Here is an 18,872-nt window from a genome sequence, read left to right as displayed (position 1 = left end):
AACAGTGCATGTTATATGGATTACACTAGTTAAATATCTTAACACATTGGTAGGTTCTTTAGATGTTTTTTACAGTAAGTTTTTTTTTAATGCTGCAAATTGAATCTGGTTTTGTTCTGGTTTGTTTCTTGCATTTGCAGCTGACCATGAATGATTTTAGTGTACATAGAATAATAGGAAGAGGGGGATTTGGTGAAGTGTATGGTTGCAGAAAAGCAGACACTGGAAAAATGTGAGTATATACCCACTTTATTTTAGAGGTAATGCTAAACTCTGAACTAGTAAGGAAATCCTTCCAGTTGTTTCTTACAAAACCACTGGGAAGCAGCGTCACGTTACTCTGTAGTTCTTTGTAATTAAATGTTATCCCAAGAGGTTCCGATTTCTGGATCATCTTTAAGCTTAGTTTGATATTTGATCCTGTTACGTGCCATGCAGTGGGGCTTCAGTCTAGCAGAGCTCTTAAGCACATCCTACATTTAAATGGTCTTTTCAGAGGTAATGGAAAGGGCAGATGTGTTTGAAATGAAGTGTGTTCTTAACTGATTTCCTGGCTCGGAGCCTGACGGCGCAGGACGGTGTCCCTGTGGAAGCCGTGGTGGTGGTGTGGAGGTGCCTCTTGTCTGCTGGAGGTTGCTCCTCTCGCAGTGAAGCCCATCCCGTACCTGGTGCTGATGTAGGGACATGACTTCAGTGCTGATGTAGGGACACGACCTCAGTGCTGTGCAACCTGCAGGGTCGGACCTGAGCAGGTTCTGAACACGGAATTCCAGCCGTGTGTGATTGCATGTTTGTGCCCTGAAGAGTACATTTCACTGGTGAAAGCAGTGATCCTTATTTATATTTGGTAGAATATAGTTCCAGTGTTGAAGTTCTCTTTAGCAGAGCTCTTGGTGGGAACTCCAGGATCAGCCCTCTGTGGTTTTTATCCTTTTTCTGGTCTTACCATTCACACGCTTCTCCTGATCATCAATTTCTAGGCATAATTGCCCCATTATGTTCTCTTTTGAACATCTGGGCATCAATTTAACAAAGTGTTCTCAATATCTCTCTATCTGTTTATTTACATTCCACCCCGCCCCTTTCAACTTGCTTTTCTCCTAACAATTTTAGTCCAGGGACCATCCTTAAACATTCCTCTTCTAAGTAGGCATTGGCATGTTTGACGTGCCAAGTGTCTGCGGTTACAGCTGGCTTCACTGGCAGTGCTGTGTGCTTGGCATCCTTGATAATAATAAACTTCTGAGCTATTAACAAGTGGAAGACATCTTAATGTTGCTGTCATGCTCAGTATTTTTGCAGTGACTTCAAGTATTTATATTAATACTATTACTAACAATACTGTCTCTATTCTTGCTTGGGGACTTTTTATGTCCACGTACAGTTCATGAATTTGTCCATGTTCAAAACTAAAGATTTTATTTAGCTTGAGCCACTCTAAGTAGGCGTCCACCCCGAAGAGGTAGCTGACAGATTCCCAGGCATTTTCATGTCTCAGGAGGTGGATAAACCTTGGGACTAGCAAGTGAAGCAAAGGGCAGGTTTTATCAGATATAAATAAAGTGAAGTGAAATGTGGGAAAACCAACCTATTTCAAATTTGAAGCAAGACTTTAGATTAGGTTCAGTTGCTGGGTAGAGGTTTGGTTTAGTTCTTTCTTAATCCAAACCTGTTTACCCATCCCTAATCCAGATCCCGTCCACTCTAGATGGCTGCCTCTGCTGCACTTACTGCCTGCAAGGAGCTTGGGAAGCCACCCCTCGAAGGTAAATGCCATCGGTGTTTCACTAACCCACAAAGACACACCTGAGGCTTCTTTCACATCACCTCCTTCAAGGACATCTAAATAGGGGCCAGAAGCATGATGCAGAAAGCAGTCCAAAGGGGGAGGGATTGCAGTGCTTTGTGAGCATGCAGCTCCAGACGAGGATGAGGTTCCCCATTTCGGTCAGCCCTGAACGGCCCCTGTCATTCACTTGATCAGGGGAGTCAAAGCGTGAATCAAGGACAGCATGTGCAATGTTATTTATAGTCATCGTCTGCAGACTCCCCAGCAGGAGCACGTGCTGTGAATATATTCCTTGTTTTGGAAACGTAGAATTCCGGGATGTTCAGGCTCACTCTTCCCCCACTCACCACACATGCATGGCAGGGATGACGTGGCTCGTCGAGGGAGTGCAGGGCGAGGTGATGCGAGGCCCCGTGGCTGTGCAGAGCTGTCAGTGTAGGCAGTTGATGAGCATCGATGCAGTGCTGTAACATGGTGTTCTCTTCAGTTTAGTTTAACACCAGTGGCCTAAAAACCTGCGGTTGCCCATGTCTAGAAATCATCTATGGAGGAGCACACGTCTTCTTCTCAGCTGTTGTCTAATAGTGGCCTCACCTACTGCCTTCAGCAAATAGCCAGACCATGTAATATCCTACTCTTGTTTGATGGTTGTTAGGGTAACGTTCTGGTTTTGAGCAAAATGTTATTAATTTGTGTGATACAGATGGTAGAAGATGAAAAAAAAAAGCTTTCCTGTGTGTATCTGACCTTTGAGTAGAAAGAAAACTTAAAATGATAAAACTCAACGTGTGTTCAGGATATTATTTTCCTCACAGAAACTGTTAGAATTAAATATAACTGTAATAGAGTGTCTGTTACTTAATTCATACTGCAAAGCCTTGCTTGTAGGTATTAAAAAATGGATGTATCATATGTAATACCTCTATCTCTGTGGCTGTTTGGACACAGAATTATTTGTTAAGGCACATTTCTGTGTTAGGAGGCTTGTGCTGAAAATGTCTTAACTCCGAGATGTTGGAGGTTTTCTTATTTAGTTGTGTAATGATGGTTTTAGTACCAGGTTTAAGTCTTTAAAGAGCTTGCTTACAGGATATTGAAATATGCATGGCATAACTGGTAGTGAATAACACTGAGTAAGGAGGAAGTGTTTTCTGGTGCTTTTTCTGAACGGTTAATATTTTCAGGTATGCAATGAAATGTTTAGATAAGAAGAGAATCAAGATGAAGCAAGGAGAAACATTAGCCTTAAATGAAAGAATTATGCTGTCTCTTGTCAGTACAGGAGTAAGTATCATTGATTTGATATTTTTTTCTTTTTTCTTTTTCTTCCATGTAATATAAAAGCTGTTACGTACGATACATATTCCATCAATTCAGTTGTGTGACATGCAAATGTTAACTCCTTCTGGAGCCTTCCCCCCGATTCTAGCAATGTGTCTGAAACAAGAATGGAATGTGTTCCAGGCCCTGCACCAGCTCCGGTGCCCTTCTCTGGCCCCGCTCCAGCACCTCAATGTCTCTCTTGCAGTGAGGGGCCCAGAACTGAACACAGGATTCGAGGCGCAGCCTCACCAGTGCCCAGTGCAGGGGGACAATCACTGCCCTGGTCCTGCTGCCACACTGGTGCTGATACAGGCCAGGATGCTCTTGGCCTTCTTGGCTGCCTGGGCACAAGTTGGTTCATATTCAGTGCCTGTTGACCAACACCAACCAGGTCCTTTTCCTCTGGGCAGCTTTCCGGCCACTCTTTCCCAAGCCTGGAGCATTGTGTGGGGTTGTTGGTACCCACGTGCAGGACGCAGCACTGAGCCTTAGTGATCCTCATACAGTTGGCCCCAGCCCAGTGATGCAATTGGGATTTATCAGACTTTTAATCAAGTTGATTGTTTTCACCAAAGTTGTGGCTTCTGCAGAAGCGTCAGAAGTCTCGAGAGCTGGAGGGGTGAAGTTCTGTAGCGGAGACTAGACAAGAAATCTGGGCAAATTAGTAGTAATTGTCCTATTAACTTCAATTTGTGGTTCTGTTGCTGCAGAACTGACTGTGAATTCTCATGTCTAGCGATTCGAAGAGAAAATTGCTCCCAAGGCTGCTAATGGTGGGGGTAGTTTTCTTACGTGACAGCGCAGAGCTTGTCATTGAGCAACAGAAAAGCAGGGACAAACCATTTATTTTTTCATTAAAGATTATGAGCTCATTAGAGAGTAACTACTTTTAGATTCTTACAAACTTGAAAGCGAGTTTGAAAAGAGGTTTTGTACAGGATGCTGCCCATTCGAGTTAGGTACATCTGCTGACACGAGATGCTGGAACGTTCTGAATATGCAGAATTCAATAGGTTTGAAAGGGGTAGAACAAGGTAAGTCATTTAATTCCTGAATCTGAGCTGTCAGGTTTGCACGGCGCGTGCCGTGCCCGGTGACAGGATTGATGTGCTGCCCGGAACTAAATGGAACTGGGAAGTTCATTATGGTACAATTAGTCATTAAATAGGGAATCCAGATGTCTCTGCAAAGTACATAATAACAGCTGCACAGATTACACATACCTTTGTGTAATCAGATCTGGTAACCCACCTCAGATGTTGGCTCTCACAGCTACTTCTTGAGTAGGGAGCTCCCGGACTTGAGTCCATCATGGCTGCGCTGTGAGAACAGCTTCTCCTGGTGACTTTGCAGATGAGCACAGCTTGGAAGCGGGATGGACGCTGCTATGGAGCACAGGGAGCTGATGGGCTCAGCCACATAACACCGAGCAGGGGTTCCTCACTGGGGCATGTGCTTTGTCACTGATGGTTGGTGTAACACGGACAGACTGTTGGTGAGGTTTGTGTTTCCTCTCCTGCAAGATACAGGCCCTGGCTTCCTGTCCCATAGAGATGTTCAGGCTGGGTGCTGGGAATGCATTTTGAAGTTCTTGGGAAATAGCAGAGTAGGGAAAATATTTTGCTTTCTGTTAAAAGAAAGAAAAATATTTACTTTCTGTAATAGCCGATGTTTGCCTAACTTGTGTTCAAAACCAGAGCATCGAGGTCACTGAGGGCATCGCTGCTGATGGGCTGTGTAACAGCAGTAACCTTCACACACAGCAGTGTGCCAGAAGGTGCTGTCTGTGTTGGGAAGCAGGGGCTCTGCACTGGTGGGGCTCCATCCACTCTGCTGTGTCTTCTAGTTCTTCTAAGAAAAGCAGGTGGTCAAGCTCTCTTATTGAGGGTAGTGATTGAATTAGGAAGGCTTACACAAAAATGAATTACACATCACATTTACACTTGCAGAGTTCCTTTAAAAAATGAGATCCATAAAAATACAGGTGCACTGGTATAGAGACACCCTTTTCTTTTTCTGTCTGTGGTGTTTAAATTCTGATCCTTCTGGGTAATTAGATTGCTCTAAGGTTTTAGGAAGCATGCTTGGGGACACTGCTGAATTATCCAGTTGATTTAGAAAATCAAGTTAATAATTCTACTAAAGCTTTTGCTCTGGAGGTAAGTTGGAACTACAGAATATGGAGTTTATAACAAGAGGTAATATCTTTTGTTAGATGCCATACAGCCTTGCCTATAGGCTCCTTGTCTCTAGGACCATTTAGCAATTACTTTCACACGTTTCAAACACGTGCCTGCCTTCTGCATTTGGGATTAGTATGGGCACAGTAGCAATAAAACACAGTTAGGTTCAAATGTTGCAGCAGGATTGGTCCATGCAGTGTGGGAATCACTGGAATTCCAGTCAAGTAGAGAAAGGTTTACATTTCAACCTTATCTGGTTTTGCCTTGTGGGAGGATGCGCTGACCTGAGCTGTCCCAGTGGTGGTGGGGATGGGGTGTGTGGCTGTTCCCTCCCTTCCGGAGCCGGCTCCGCATCCCCCGCTCTGCCCAAGGCCACTGTGTTTTGCTGCTTCTAAATTGGGAAGGAAGCGAGTTCCTGTTAGAGATTCCCAGAGCTTTCACTATCAGTACTGCAGTAATTAACTCATTGTATAAGTCATGTTAGGTCACATTCGTGCTTCCTGCCTGGGGTCCTGGCTCATCAGCAGTTAAGCTCATCTTGGCCCATCTTCCCGTCAGCGCTTTGGGGTCGGACCGTTGTCTGTTGGCATTACTGTGCAGCCCAGTCCGGTTCGGTAGCACAGCCACTCCTTAAGCTTCCACTGTAGACTAACCAAACAGCCCTGGTCTCATTTGACTTTGGAGAAGGGATCGAACAGGTAATAGCCACCCCCTTTTAATTAACATCCAATATAAGCCTGATGAAGAGAGGATGTTCTGCCAGCTTTATGCCGTGGCCTGTGCATTACAGAGGTACCAGCACACGGAACGGATCATTGGCAGCACAGAGGTGTTTTCCCAGCTGTATTTTCAAGGGCTGCTTGTCTTAAACATCTGTGTGAATTAAGGCTCAAGCGCATCAAGCAGTGGCAGTGTAATCCGTCCCCGTGCACGGCCACCGTGCAGTGACACTTAAATCTGCACCCACCACACTTGTTTTCTGGGTTTTGCATAGTCTGGAGCTTGCTGTTCCTGCTTCCCGGGCATCACATACTCATCAGAGCTGTGGCTTCCTTCCTGGTGTCTTATGTTCCCTTTAACCATCTGCTCTGAGTGCTGCTGGGGAGCTGCGGGGCAGCAGGGGGTGGCTGTTCCCCCCCGTGCAGCTCTGCAGGGGCTGGCACTACTGTGGCTGCATTTAATGTCTAGGTGAGGATAACACCTTCTTTCCTTTGGGGTTTGGTACAGGATGTGACTCAGATCCTCGGTCAGTGTTCCAACAGCTGAACGTTCACCGTGCAATTGTGAGAAATAGTGTGTATCCTTTACACTTCATGGGAACAGCTTTATTTCTCTCCGAGCTGCCTAAAGCTTGTCAGCTTTGATGTATTTTTCATGTAAGTCTCGTGCAAACTCAGGTAAATAGGATATTTGTAGCTGCTGTAGGTGCAAGTCTTCAGAGGATAGTGATGATACCTGCACCTTTTAAGCCTTTGGCTCCTCACAGCATATGAATATTGGCAGATATCATAGGAAGAACATCCCATCTAGTTTTAGCTTCTCTAAGAAGTGGTACTTTGCTTATTGCCCAAGATGAACTCTTTGCTCCTTTCCTTCTAGGACTGTCCTTTTATAGTGTGTATGACCTATGCCTTCCACACCCCTGACAAACTCTGTTTCATTCTGGACCTGATGAATGGTAAGCAAGACTCATGCAGATGATGGTGATGATGTTACAGAAATACTGGCAGGAGAACTTGTCGAGACCATAAGGAGAAGGAGGGAAAAATAATCTGGCCTGCAAGCACGAGGGGTGAATTGATCTAAACCAGGGAATGTATAGAACAGGCTGGAAAATCTCTGTTACCTTGAAACATTAATATATTTAAATAAAGATATCAAAAGGCCCACCAGGCTGGAAGCTTGGGGAAGTGATGGTCATGTGGAGAAATGTATGAGATCAAGGACACAGCTTTCAGAATAAAATAAAAGGGCTGCTATAAATAGGTCTGCAAAGAGAGTTGATGAGGAAAGCATTCCTTAAAGGAAAGGACTCATACCTAAAAGCCTTAATATATCTCTTGTGAGGACGCACAGAGAGAGGAATTGGTGGAGTTAAGAGAGAGAAGATACTGCAGTGTCCGTGTTTGCTGAGGATGCTCAGTGCTTGTGGGACTTGGACTATTTCCTAGGAATATTCACAATTTAATGTGGTGATGGTGTGGATTAGCTCACAGAGTGACGTGTTGTGCCTGCTCTCACACAGCATTTTACTTGCTGTGTAAATCCTTTACATTGAGACTCAGTTGCTGGATTAGTCACCGAATGCAAATGTATATGAAGTAGATGTATTCTTAAATGGAGTTTCAGATTGATCAGGTTGATTTATTACCTTACTCAGGTATTTTGTCCCCATTGGTGCTTGCAGAGTGTAGGGCTGGGTCTCTGTGCTCCACAGGTCCTAAGAACCTACAAATGCTGCTCCCCACAGCATCCCGCTCTCTGCCTGTGAGGCAAGATTTGGCTGTTCCTTTAATGGCATCTCAATTGTCCTCTTTTCAGGAGGAGATTTGCACTACCACCTCTCCCAGCACGGAGTGTTTTCTGAAAAAGAAATGAGGTTTTATGCTACTGAAATCATCCTGGGTTTAGAACACATGCACAATCGCTTCGTTGTGTACAGAGACCTCAAGGTAATCGTGAACAGAGCGACTGCTTTCACCCCGGTGCTAGATAGCAGCAAGTAATCCAGACATACCCACAGGTTCAATTACCCGACCTGAGACCTTTCATGGGGAAGAATACAGATTATTTGTTCATCTTCAGCTGATTTTTCTAATAATTTTCAAAATAGTTCCGAGCTGAGCTGTTACCCAATTTGATGTGCCTGAAAGATGCTTCCGTGGGGTCAGAATGACTCCTGTGCAGTGTTACTCATCTCACCATCTTAATGATGCTATTAAGTTAGAGAATATACTAAAGTGATGTGGACTTGAGGCCAAATGGGATTTATTCTGCCATGTGCTTTCTGTTTCCCTAGTGGTATTCTTCAGGCTTTTATAATCTGTGGGATTGATGGTGGTGCTCCATTAGAATGTAGATTTGAGCTAGAAAGTGACTGTTACATTGATGTAAAAAACCCCCAAAAGCAATTACCAGTTACCAGAGGGTATTGATGTTTGAGGATGAGTTACTGTGTTCAGAGAATGTGTAGTTCTGTCAGCTGTAACATAGCAGGCAGTAACCTTTCTGTGCCTCTGGCTTTCCAGCCTGCAAACATCTTGTTGGATGAACATGGGCACGTGAGGATATCAGACCTTGGCCTGGCTTGTGACTTTTCCAAAAAGAAGCCCCATGCCAGTGTGTAAGTATTACATATGGGGGCTTCGCTGCACATACAGCTACTGCTAAGTAAGTCCCTTATGTGTCTTTATCATTTAACTTCACCTAAAGGAGAAAAGATAACACTTGTGTGGCACAGGCTTGCTTTGGCACACAGCTGAGCTGGGTTCAGCTCTAATAAGGTTTTTCAGTCTCCTCTTTCTGTTTTCCTGCACAGTTGTAGCAGCTGATGTGTAGGCATGGCTGGAAGATGACACATCATTTTGAGATGATTCACTGCTCAGAGAAGAACTGAGCTAAAGTACCAGATTGTTTTAATTGTCCTAAATGGATAATTAAATATTCCTATACTGACTGAAAAACAGGATTTATTGTGTCTTTCTCTCTCTGGATCTTTGTAGAACTGGAGGCAAATTGTGTTCCTTGCTGCCTCTTGGCATCAGGTCATAACTGGGATCTGAATTTCTTGGGTTGTGTGTGGATCTGCCATCGTATCTGGCAAGTTTTATTCTTAGGTCCTCATTTGCCCTGATTTAGTCTCAGAATTTATGCAAAAAGGAAAACTTCATCCTGTCATACCTTCAAAGATTTGCAATTCAGTGGGTTCTTGGGAAAGTCCCTGTGTTCCAGTTACAACAAGGGTAAAAGCAATGCGCGGTGACTGCTTTCTAGTGGTGACCAGCCATGACTTCTGGCAGAGGCGTCCTGCTGTGACATCTCGCTGTTGGCTGGAAAGAGACACGTGGAACAGCTCGGGAGAGCAGGAGGCAGCTCTGCTCGCCTCAGGGCTGGGGGTGGGAGCAGGTCTCAGCCGTTCAGGGCCCAGGGCTGGAGTGATCTGGCCTGAAATACCAGGAGCCCTGACTGTGTCCTGGGGTCTGTCCTCCCTGTAAACCGAGTGAATGGATTAGGCAACCTTCCCACCTCTCTGTTGTGTTCCACTCTTAGACAGAAGCTACTTGCTGACCCCTGCACTGATTCTGCTAAAGCTTGCTGTAGCTGCTCCCATTTGCCTAATAACTTGTTGTTCTGTTGGTCATGTTTGAAGGTATTTCCTCAGTAGGTACATAAAAACAAAAAGCAGATGTATGTTGGCCACAGAAAAAGCAAAATAAAATCATGTTTAAAATGAATTCCTTTAAAATGAGACTACCTTATGTAGATTTTGAATTATTTTTTCAGTGGTAGTTCTGGTTGTGATAAAGATTTTGTCCCTTTCTACTTGTCAGAGGTACCCACGGCTACATGGCTCCTGAGGTGCTCCAGAAGGGAACCGCGTACGATAGCAGCGCAGACTGGTTCTCGTTGGGCTGCATGCTTTTCAAACTCCTAAGGGGGTGAGTGAGGTTTCATGTCCTGTGTGCTTTTTAGCCTGGGCCTCGTCATTGTCTGCCCCTTGAAATATTAATATGTAACGTATTACACAGCATCTGAAATGGTATCTTACTGCCATCTCTGCAGCGTGGACCACGTCTGCACGCGAGGCTAAAGCAGGCTTTTTGCTTCCAAACCAAACAAGGAACAAGCTCTGCTTCCATTAGTAGGTGCAGGTGTGGGACAGGGAGGAAGGCAGATGCTATATTCACTCTTTTGACTTCTACTGATACACAGTTTACTCATCTCTTGGCAAGTGTTAATATTTTAAATGACAGAATGTTATTCATTGCTTAAATACACCAGCAGCCCTGTTAAATGATGGGCTTCATTTTATGCTTAAGACCTGCTATGATGATGAAACTCTTTGCTGCACTGTTTCCTTTTTACATGAAGTCTTCCCTCCTGTAGTGCTTGCGTAAGTTATCATGTGTGGAGGCTTCCACTTGTTGAATCTGCCCTGTTACCTTAGTGGTGTACAAAAGTACGTGATGATTACAGCTTTGTCAACCATGACCTTCTCAGTAAACTTAAGTGGCTACGTAGACTTTATTAAGACTACAGGATTTATCTGAACAGTCAATAAGCACTGATTGGCAAGTGTTTGCTGGAAGTAGCATCCTCAGTATTAATGGTAAAACAGAAGAAATGTTTTAAGCTTTTTAGAGTGCTTCTCTGTAAAGATCGATCATCAGTTAGATCACTCTGTGTCCTTGCACTTAATTAGTTATAAGCTCTTACCTTTGTCCCAGACACTGTACAAAAGGTGTGTGGCTTCTGAGTGGAACTACAGAGCTGTATCAGTTTAACAGTAATTGTTCACAAACTAGACTGAATGTAAGTGTGCAAATAAAAGAAGTATTTCTAGGTACAGACAGCATCAGGCTCCTGGGAGCAGTCCTGTGTCTGTAATCAGTCCCTGAAGCCCATAGCAGGACACACGATGGTTGGGGTTTGCTGGGAGCAGAGAGGAGAGCATCCTTCATGCGGGACCACTGTGGGCTCCTCATCTTTCCTTCTGAGACCTTCTCCTTTTGAGTCACTTGGGCACAGAGGATTAAAACCGCTGGCTCTGGTGTGGCTCTTCCTTTGCAGGATTGAAGTCATGTGATGAAAGAACCGGCAGCTAGGGACAAGTGATGCCATGTACTACAGGCACTCAGGCTTACAGGGTGGGGAGATCTCAGTCCTTACGAGCTGCGATTCCTCCTGGCAGAGCTGTGTGGAGTGGTACTGGTGGGCGGACAGAAGCCAAAGCATTATTCACTGTGAGCTCTCCTTCCTCATCTGTTCTGAAGCCAGTTAAACATTTCACATCTCAAAACAAGGGCTGGGCACATGGTGCCATTTCTTGGTGTTTAGTAAATTTAGGCTGGCACAAAATCTGCCCATAAGTCCCCAGTGAATCATTTGCTTCCCTGATCTACTCAGAGCCTCGCCATCGCAGTACCTGAGGCTGTTACTCTTGCCTTCTTACTTGTCATGCTTAAATCCAGACGAATGGAATTCCTGGTCCATCCGTCGGATCCATTCATCAGAAACATTTTTGAGGATAAAAGGCAAATAACTCTTTCAGTAGCAGGTCCCCAGTTGAAACAAGCTGGTACCCAATGCCGTGTGGCAACACAAAATGGTTTCTAATACAATAAAGTGTTGATAAGTAAATAACATCTTAATTTTGAAAAACACCATTCCCTCAAAGTTTTGAGGAAAACTAAGAAACAGGGGTTATAGCCTAAATTTAATGAAAAAATCTCTTACTAAAATTTTTCTGCTTGTAGTTGTTTAAATCTGTAAATATTCTAAGGTCTTCTATAGCTAAAAGGAAAAGGTCAAACTCAGAACTATGAAGCAGGAAAAGGATAAAGCTGATAATTTACGAGGTGAATTGGAGGTAGCTAGTAGCCACAGCATGCCAGTGTGTAAAGCTTCATGTTGTAAATGCTCAATGTGTTACTACTTGTTTCCATGTTCTGCAGGACAGGATTGGTGAGGTGGAGGAGTGGGGCTAAGGGGATGCTACGCTCTTCCCTGGGGTTGCCACAGCTGCAATAACCTGATGTGTTATGGCTTTCCGTTGACTAGTGCATTCTCTTATTTCTACAGTCACAGTCCTTTCAGACAGCACAAAACCAAAGATAAGCATGAGATCGACCGGATGACGCTCACCGTGGTAAGATCCTGGCGAGGGTGGCACTTACATTCCTCTGGGTTAGTAAATTCCCATCTCCTCTAAAACTGGAGCTCTGCAGCCAGCTTTCTGAGAAAGCTGTATTTGCACGTGGAAGAGTTGCTTACAAACCACTATCAAAGAAAAGCTACTCGCCTATGTGGGGAAAGCAGATCACACCACCTCTATAATGAAACGTCTTTTCTTGTGCTTCTGTTCTTCATAGAATGTGGAGCTCCCGGATTCATTTTCTCCTGAACTGAAGTCCCTTTTGGAAGGGCTCCTGCAGCGAGATGTTAGCAAGAGGCTTGGATGCCAAGGAAGAAGGTAGGTGTTGTCTTCTCCTTGGACTGCTGCCTTCAAAAATTTCCACTTCTCTGTAAATGACTGAATTCATTTCATGTCAAAATCTGCTTCCTGTTGTGATGACTTTAATTTTGGAAAGAGAACATTCAGAAATGCAGTGCATGGAGTAATGTTTCAGCTTCCTTTGGTTTGGACCAATTTTTGGGCAATTTCTGTCACTGAAGACTTGCCCGAGCTCCCTGCAGTCGTGCTCACTTGGGTGGTGTTTGTACTTTTCATCCCTGTGTTGTTTTCATGGTTTTGCCTGATCCGTTTTGGCAGGAAGTCACATTACTTGACTCAGACATACTGATAGCTTAAAATTTATTGCTTATATTGTATCTGTAATGATATATTGCACACAGAAAACCCCAAACCCCCAAGCACAGAAACTGTGAACGCTTGTTTCGTTTTGGGTTGCCTCTGTTTCCACATGTTCCTCTTTCATTCTGTGATTGTAAGGAAAAGGCATTTTTTTGTTTGTTGGCTAAAAATCCCGGCTTGCTCCATCCAAGCTTACCTTGCTCATAGCTGCTCACTGAAACTGGTGTTATCACCTACTCAAAAAGCCAGGGTGAGGCCAGAGAGAAAACAATGGGAGGAGTAAACAACTGTTGAGAGCCCATTGGCAAGGTGTGATAACAGCTAATTGAGAGTCACAGCTGAGGCTGGGCGGGCTCTGATTCCAGTGGGATAGGCAGTTTTTATCGTGGAGCCCTCTGAGGATAACCTGAGGTTGCTTTTCAGCCTGGGGCCTATCCAGGGGAGTTGCTTATTTTGCCATGAAATATGTACGATATGAAATGGTGTGGAGTAAACTTGTTACTTGGAAGTAGTATATGGGATCTGACAGATGAGTGTTGTTTGAAACGATGGACTAGCATAGCAAACCAGGAGTGATTGCTTGCCAGCCCTACAGCATGGTTTCCAGTGTTTCCACATGAAAGTCGTCTGTTATTTGCTTAGGAAAACTTATTTCCCTAAAAAAGAAAACATTTTCCCGATGTTTTCAAGTGATAGAAATGTGACCTTTGAAGGCTTTCTATTTCTCAAGTATGTTAGAAAAGTCTCTTCATTTTGTTAACTTCAGTTACTTTTATTTTGCAGTGCACAAGAAGTAAAAGAACATCTGTTCTTCAAGGGCATTGATTGGCAGCAAGTCTATTTACAAAAGGTAAAGGATTAAGATAGTAACCTTAGATTATTTGGTACAGCAGTAAAGGAAAATAAGCCGCAACAGGTAATGGCCAGAAAACTGCAGGGTTCCAGTCTTGTACTCACTTGCATGAGTACGTGGAGGATTGTTGAGGAAAACTGCTGTATGGTCATTACTTCAAGTCGTCCGGATCAGTAGTACTGAATTATTCAGGGTTAAATGACTGCATGGAGCCTCCTGCTTTGCTGTCTCTAAACTGTAGGGTTTTCTCCCTGAATTTTCAGAGGAGCAATTACTAAAGGAGAACAATTCGGGCTGAAGTTGACTTTCAAGGGACATACCTTTGCAGTCATGGGTAATCTGTGCAAAAAATAAAAAGGCTGTATATATTAGAGAATGGGTTTCGATAATGTCCATGAATTTGTCTTTAATTCTCCTGCTTTTAATTCTTAGTATCCTCCACCATTGATTCCTCCCCGGGGAGAAGTAAATGCAGCGGATGCTTTTGATATTGGGTCATTTGATGAAGAGGACACTAAGGGCATTAAGGTACACAGCTTTAGCTGATGGGTACAGAATGACTGCTGTGCTTAACTTGCCCTGTGCGTGCCATTCCTTTGCTCCCAGGCTACTGAGTGTGCAAGGGATTGCTTTCAACCTCGGGAACTTAATCCATGTTATGAAAGAGGTTATGAAAGGGGCTGCTTGGCTGCTTTGTTCTTGCATGCTAAGTCCTTACATTCTATTTTTCAGATTGACTGAAATGTGCCTTCTTATCAAAAGTTTTATAGGATAAAGCAAGTATTTCAAATGGTCAGATGGCTTTTGGGAAATCCTCAGATTTTCAAGAATTCTTAATGGTTTGTAGTTTTAAAAACTGTAGTTTTTTTCTGGTAGCTTGGAGAAATGGACTAAACCTTATTTTAATAGTGTTACCTTATGGTCAGAGAGGACAGTGGGAAGCAAATTAAATAGCTATGTATCAATGGTAGCAACTTTGTAAGTTAGAAAAGTGATAAAAAGAAACTTTCAGGTTCTGATATTATCCAAACCCTAATGAAAACAATGTAAGTGAAAAATGGGAAGTTAAAGCTGCTGGCCTGTTGCTGACACACATGGAGAGGGCGTGATGCACCCTGTGTGTTCATCCCGCTCCCAGAGCTTCCTGGGCACTTGGAGACAAGAAGTGAATCAGTGCTTGTCTTGGGTCTCTCCTGTTCTTTATTCTTACCATACCTTTCTTCAGTAGATCAGACTTTATTCTTGTTAGCACAGAAGTGAGTCAGGAGGGAAACTAATTGCTCTAAACTTTATAAGCAAAAACACATGTTAAGTACTCAGTGTGCCGAAAAGGAACTTGTCTGTCAGTGTCACCTGCTGTAATTACAGAAGTTGGCACAGAAAAGGTTTTACGTGTTTAAAGAGCAGTGCGGAGAACCCAAGATGTTCTTTATCCCAGAAAACTCCACGCCGTCAGTGTTAGACTAACAGGATTCCAGTTTCCTGCAATTCTGGAATGCTGTAATTCAGAGGAATGTTTTGCAAGGAGAAATCAGGTGGTCTTTGTCTTTCTTGTGGGGATCAGATATTCTCAGCAAGGCCTGTAACTCCTGTAGCCAGATCACTTCTATGTAATCTTTGTTCAGGCCGCCTATAAGATAAGTTTATTCTTAGTCATGAGTCAGTGAGGGGTATCATGTACAGCTTCTTTGCTCTGCGCTCACACTGGGACGTCACAGCCTTTTAGAAGGGACTGAATAATTCCTGCCTGTGAGTCAGCTGCAGCCGGAGCTCCCACTGAGGTGTCAGGAGCCGCCTCTGCCCGTGAGGATGCCAGTTCTGAGCGCCTTGTCTCCTCCCTTGCTGCTGTGGGTGATATTTATACTGCAGAGTGTCCTGTGACACAGAGAACATGTGTTCTTTGAGGTTACAAGCGGGAAAGCCAACAGTGGATGCCCACAGTTTTCCTCTCTTACTCAAAGGCCGTCAGGAGTCCCTGTAAACCACGTGCACTCAATTGCAGAGAGGTCTTCTGACTTCAGATCCAGCATGTATTTTCCTGCTGTGGTCATAGAATCACAGACTGGTTTGGAGTGGAAAGCTCATCCAGTTCCAACCCCTGCCACAGGCAGGGACACCTTCCACTAGAGCAGGTTGCTCCAAGCCCCTGTGTCCAACCTGGCCTTGAACACTGCCAGGGATGGGGCAGCCACAGCTTCTCTGGGAAAAGTCTGTGCCAGCGCCTCAGCACCCTCACAGGGAAGAACTTCTGCCTCAGAGCTCATCTCAATCTCCCCTCTGGCAGGTTAAAGCCATTCCCCATTGTTGTATTCTTACATGTCCTTCCTGAAGATCCAGTAGTTTCAGTTTCCTCCAGAGCAATTCAATTCAAGTACTGTAGTTAAGGATTAGGGGAAAAAAGCACTCATATAACAGGGAAACTGAGGTCTGCATCATGCACTGCTGAGTGTTGAAGGTTAATTATTAAGAATGCAGAATTAAGCTGTGGAAGCATAGCAGGTATTCTGGAGTACAAGATATCTTTTTATTTATTCATGGAATATTTGTGCTGAGAAAGTTTTTAGGCAACAAAGTTAAGAATAGTGCTTACGTTTAAGGGATTATATAAATGTAAAGTCTAGAGAACATGATGGGACAATGTTGAGTAAGGCTTTTAGAGCTATGAAACCAAAGAAGGCCTGTTCTCTGTGTCTGAATGAATATCTGTGTTTATACATTAATATCTTTGCTTAAGTGAGTATTTGTGTTTTGTTTGTACCTGTTTGTTTTGTTAACATTTGAGTTCATCTTTTAAAATAATGCTGTTATATGGGTTAGTATTAACTGTTGGGGATAAGGATAGTAATAAATGATTAAAATGTTGGTGTTTTTATGTTGTTTTTCTCTTGCAAGTTGCTTGATAGTGACCAGGAATTATATAAGAACTTCCCTCTGGTAATATCGGAGCGTTGGCAGCAAGAAGTAGCAGAAACTGTTTATGATGCAGTAAATGCAGACACAGATAAAATTGAGGCCAGAAAAAGGGCTAAAAATAAGCAGCTTGGCCACGAGGAAGGTAATCTGTCAAATATACTTCTCCATCTTTTGCTGCGAGGTAGTAATTCTTGTGTTTGAAGTTTCACAAGGCAGACTCTTATATTACTGTCATTCACCAGTAATTGTTAGCATTCATTTAGTCAGTGTCATGTTTCTTAAGATGGTTCTTAATGTTTTGAAATGCTGTATGGTGACATAATGTTTTGGAAAACCTTTTGTACTCTCTTTTAAAGAATATCATGTACAGCCTTTCATCGCTTTTGTTGATGGTGTGTGCTCAGAAAAGACTATGTGGGATTTGATGTCATGACAGAGAAGCTGAGAAAGCAAACGGGAGGTCCTTTGCAGTAAACCTCGCTTGTTTGCATGGGGGTGTTCATCACAAACTCTGAACTTTGGATAGCAATACATAATTCTTTTCATAGTTAATGCTGAAGAACTGGATTCTGCTTTTGGTTACTCCACTGCAGCTGCCTCAGCCCATGTAGTTAGGGCAGAATGGGCTCTGTGTGTGCCTGTGCACATGCAGCACTACTGCGAGGGCATGTGGAGTCTCTCTGTGTCAGGGCTGTGCCCTTTCTTAACGCTGCATGTTTGCAGAATGCAGCACCTCGTTCTGCATACTAATGCTTCCTCTTGTTGTAGATTATGCACTTGGGAAGGACTGTATCATGCATGGATACATGCTGAAACTGGGGAACCCCTTCTTGACTCAGTGGCAACGTCGTTACTTTTACCTCTTCCCAAACCGACTTGAATGGCGAGGAGAAGGAGAGTCACGGGTAAGTGGGGTCCTCTGGAGAGCAGCAGCAGGAAAGGCAGGTGGATGTTGAGGCAGATCTGATGAACTCATGCTCAGGCACATACCTCCTGTGGACGCAGGGTTTTGTCTGAGTCAGTGACCAGTGGATTTGGGTAGCTTATCTGGAGTATCGCTTTAGTTAATGGGTAGCTACACAGCACTGAGGAAACATAAAGTTGACTTGAGAAACCTGTTTACTTTGTTTTGTCGTGTTTTGGAAGGAATTTGGTAGTTCATGGTGTTGTTTTTCATTTAGGACCTCTGGACTATTTATACAAAAAAACATAAACTGGTAAGGTCATAAATGCTATAGCATTTTGTTTCAAAGAAAATGCTATAGGAACTTTAGTTTAGTTCAGCTGTGATGATGTGCTAGGAGATCCTGTGTGTATTTAGTTAAGTAAGGTTTTGGAATTTCAAAACATTATTGTCCATAGGGAAAGCTTTTCTGCACACTGTTGTGTATGTTTGCCTCTTTGTAAGTATATAGTGCTTCAATATTCATTCCCTTTCAGCTCTTTGAAATAGTCAAATTGCTCTTTTTTTGTAATAGCAGTAATATTTGGAAAACGTATAACATTATTTGCAACTCTCTTGAGGGAAAATAGTGAATATCTGGTTGTAGACACACCTATTTGTAGATTCTTATTTTGTGCTGTCATTCCTGGCTTTCTTAGCTTGTATTTCGTTGTCTCTGTCGAAGCAACCAAGCCCCTTGCTAAATCTCTCTCTTACCTTATAGTCTATCTTTAGTTGATGACCCACTCTTCAGAAATAAATGTTTGTGTAATGATTGTTCATGTTCATAACTTGATTTACGCGGGTAGTCTAGAGAAATTAGGTAGTGGCTTCATTTGATGGGTAAAAAGGTTTTTGAATCATCTCTCTGATTTTTTGCAAATGCTACAGCAAAACCTACTGACAATGGAACAAATAGTATCTGTTGAAGAAACACAAATTAAAGATAAGAAATGCATCTTACTGAGGATTAAAGGAGGAAAACAGTTTGTCCTACAGTGTGAGGTGAGACACTTGTTTTTCAGTAACTGTTAATCAGATTGGTTTTGCATATGATAAGGATTGAAGTTTTTCAGGTCCTCCCATTACGTATTAGCTAAGGGTGCTTTATGAAGCAAAGCTGAACCTAAGCAAAACTGGGAAGTTCTTATCCCACTTGAGTTTTGAAAGCAGGAAACCATGCAGTTCCTGTCCTGGATTTCAATGGTTGAATAGTTTAATAATAAATAGCTAAAAACCTCAAAACTCCTCAACCTCCGTGGGCTTGGAAGGCCTTGTTGGCACGTGTTGGTTGGTGGTAGCTGATGTGTTTGCAAGAGAGGAAGTACACCAGT

General features: G+C 43.3%; 1 protein-coding gene across 1 annotated transcript in view; it reads left to right on the top strand.

The window, feature by feature from the left end:
* The window catches only part of GRK3 (G protein-coupled receptor kinase 3), a 65,964-nt gene that overhangs the window by 39,538 nt on the left and 7,554 nt on the right, over positions 1 to 18,872 (top strand). The window contains exons 8-20 of the mRNA XM_030501269.1: positions 141 to 232; positions 2,974 to 3,073; positions 6,895 to 6,973; positions 7,837 to 7,967; positions 8,544 to 8,638; positions 9,846 to 9,953; positions 12,097 to 12,163; positions 12,387 to 12,487; positions 13,613 to 13,679; positions 14,115 to 14,210; positions 16,575 to 16,737; positions 17,364 to 17,500; positions 18,430 to 18,543. Coding sequence (XP_030357129.1) covers positions 141 to 232; positions 2,974 to 3,073; positions 6,895 to 6,973; positions 7,837 to 7,967; positions 8,544 to 8,638; positions 9,846 to 9,953; positions 12,097 to 12,163; positions 12,387 to 12,487; positions 13,613 to 13,679; positions 14,115 to 14,210; positions 16,575 to 16,737; positions 17,364 to 17,500; positions 18,430 to 18,543 — 1,350 coding nt within the window. The remainder of the gene's footprint in view (positions 1 to 140; positions 233 to 2,973; positions 3,074 to 6,894; positions 6,974 to 7,836; positions 7,968 to 8,543; positions 8,639 to 9,845; positions 9,954 to 12,096; positions 12,164 to 12,386; positions 12,488 to 13,612; positions 13,680 to 14,114; positions 14,211 to 16,574; positions 16,738 to 17,363; positions 17,501 to 18,429; positions 18,544 to 18,872) is intronic.

This window comes from Strigops habroptila, chromosome 11 (genome assembly GCF_004027225.2).
Source record: "Strigops habroptila isolate Jane chromosome 11, bStrHab1.2.pri, whole genome shotgun sequence".
Lineage (NCBI taxonomy): Eukaryota > Metazoa > Chordata > Aves > Psittaciformes > Psittacidae > Strigops > Strigops habroptila.
The sequence above is the reverse complement of the archived record's forward strand: the minus strand, read 5'-3'. Positions and strand labels throughout refer to the sequence as shown.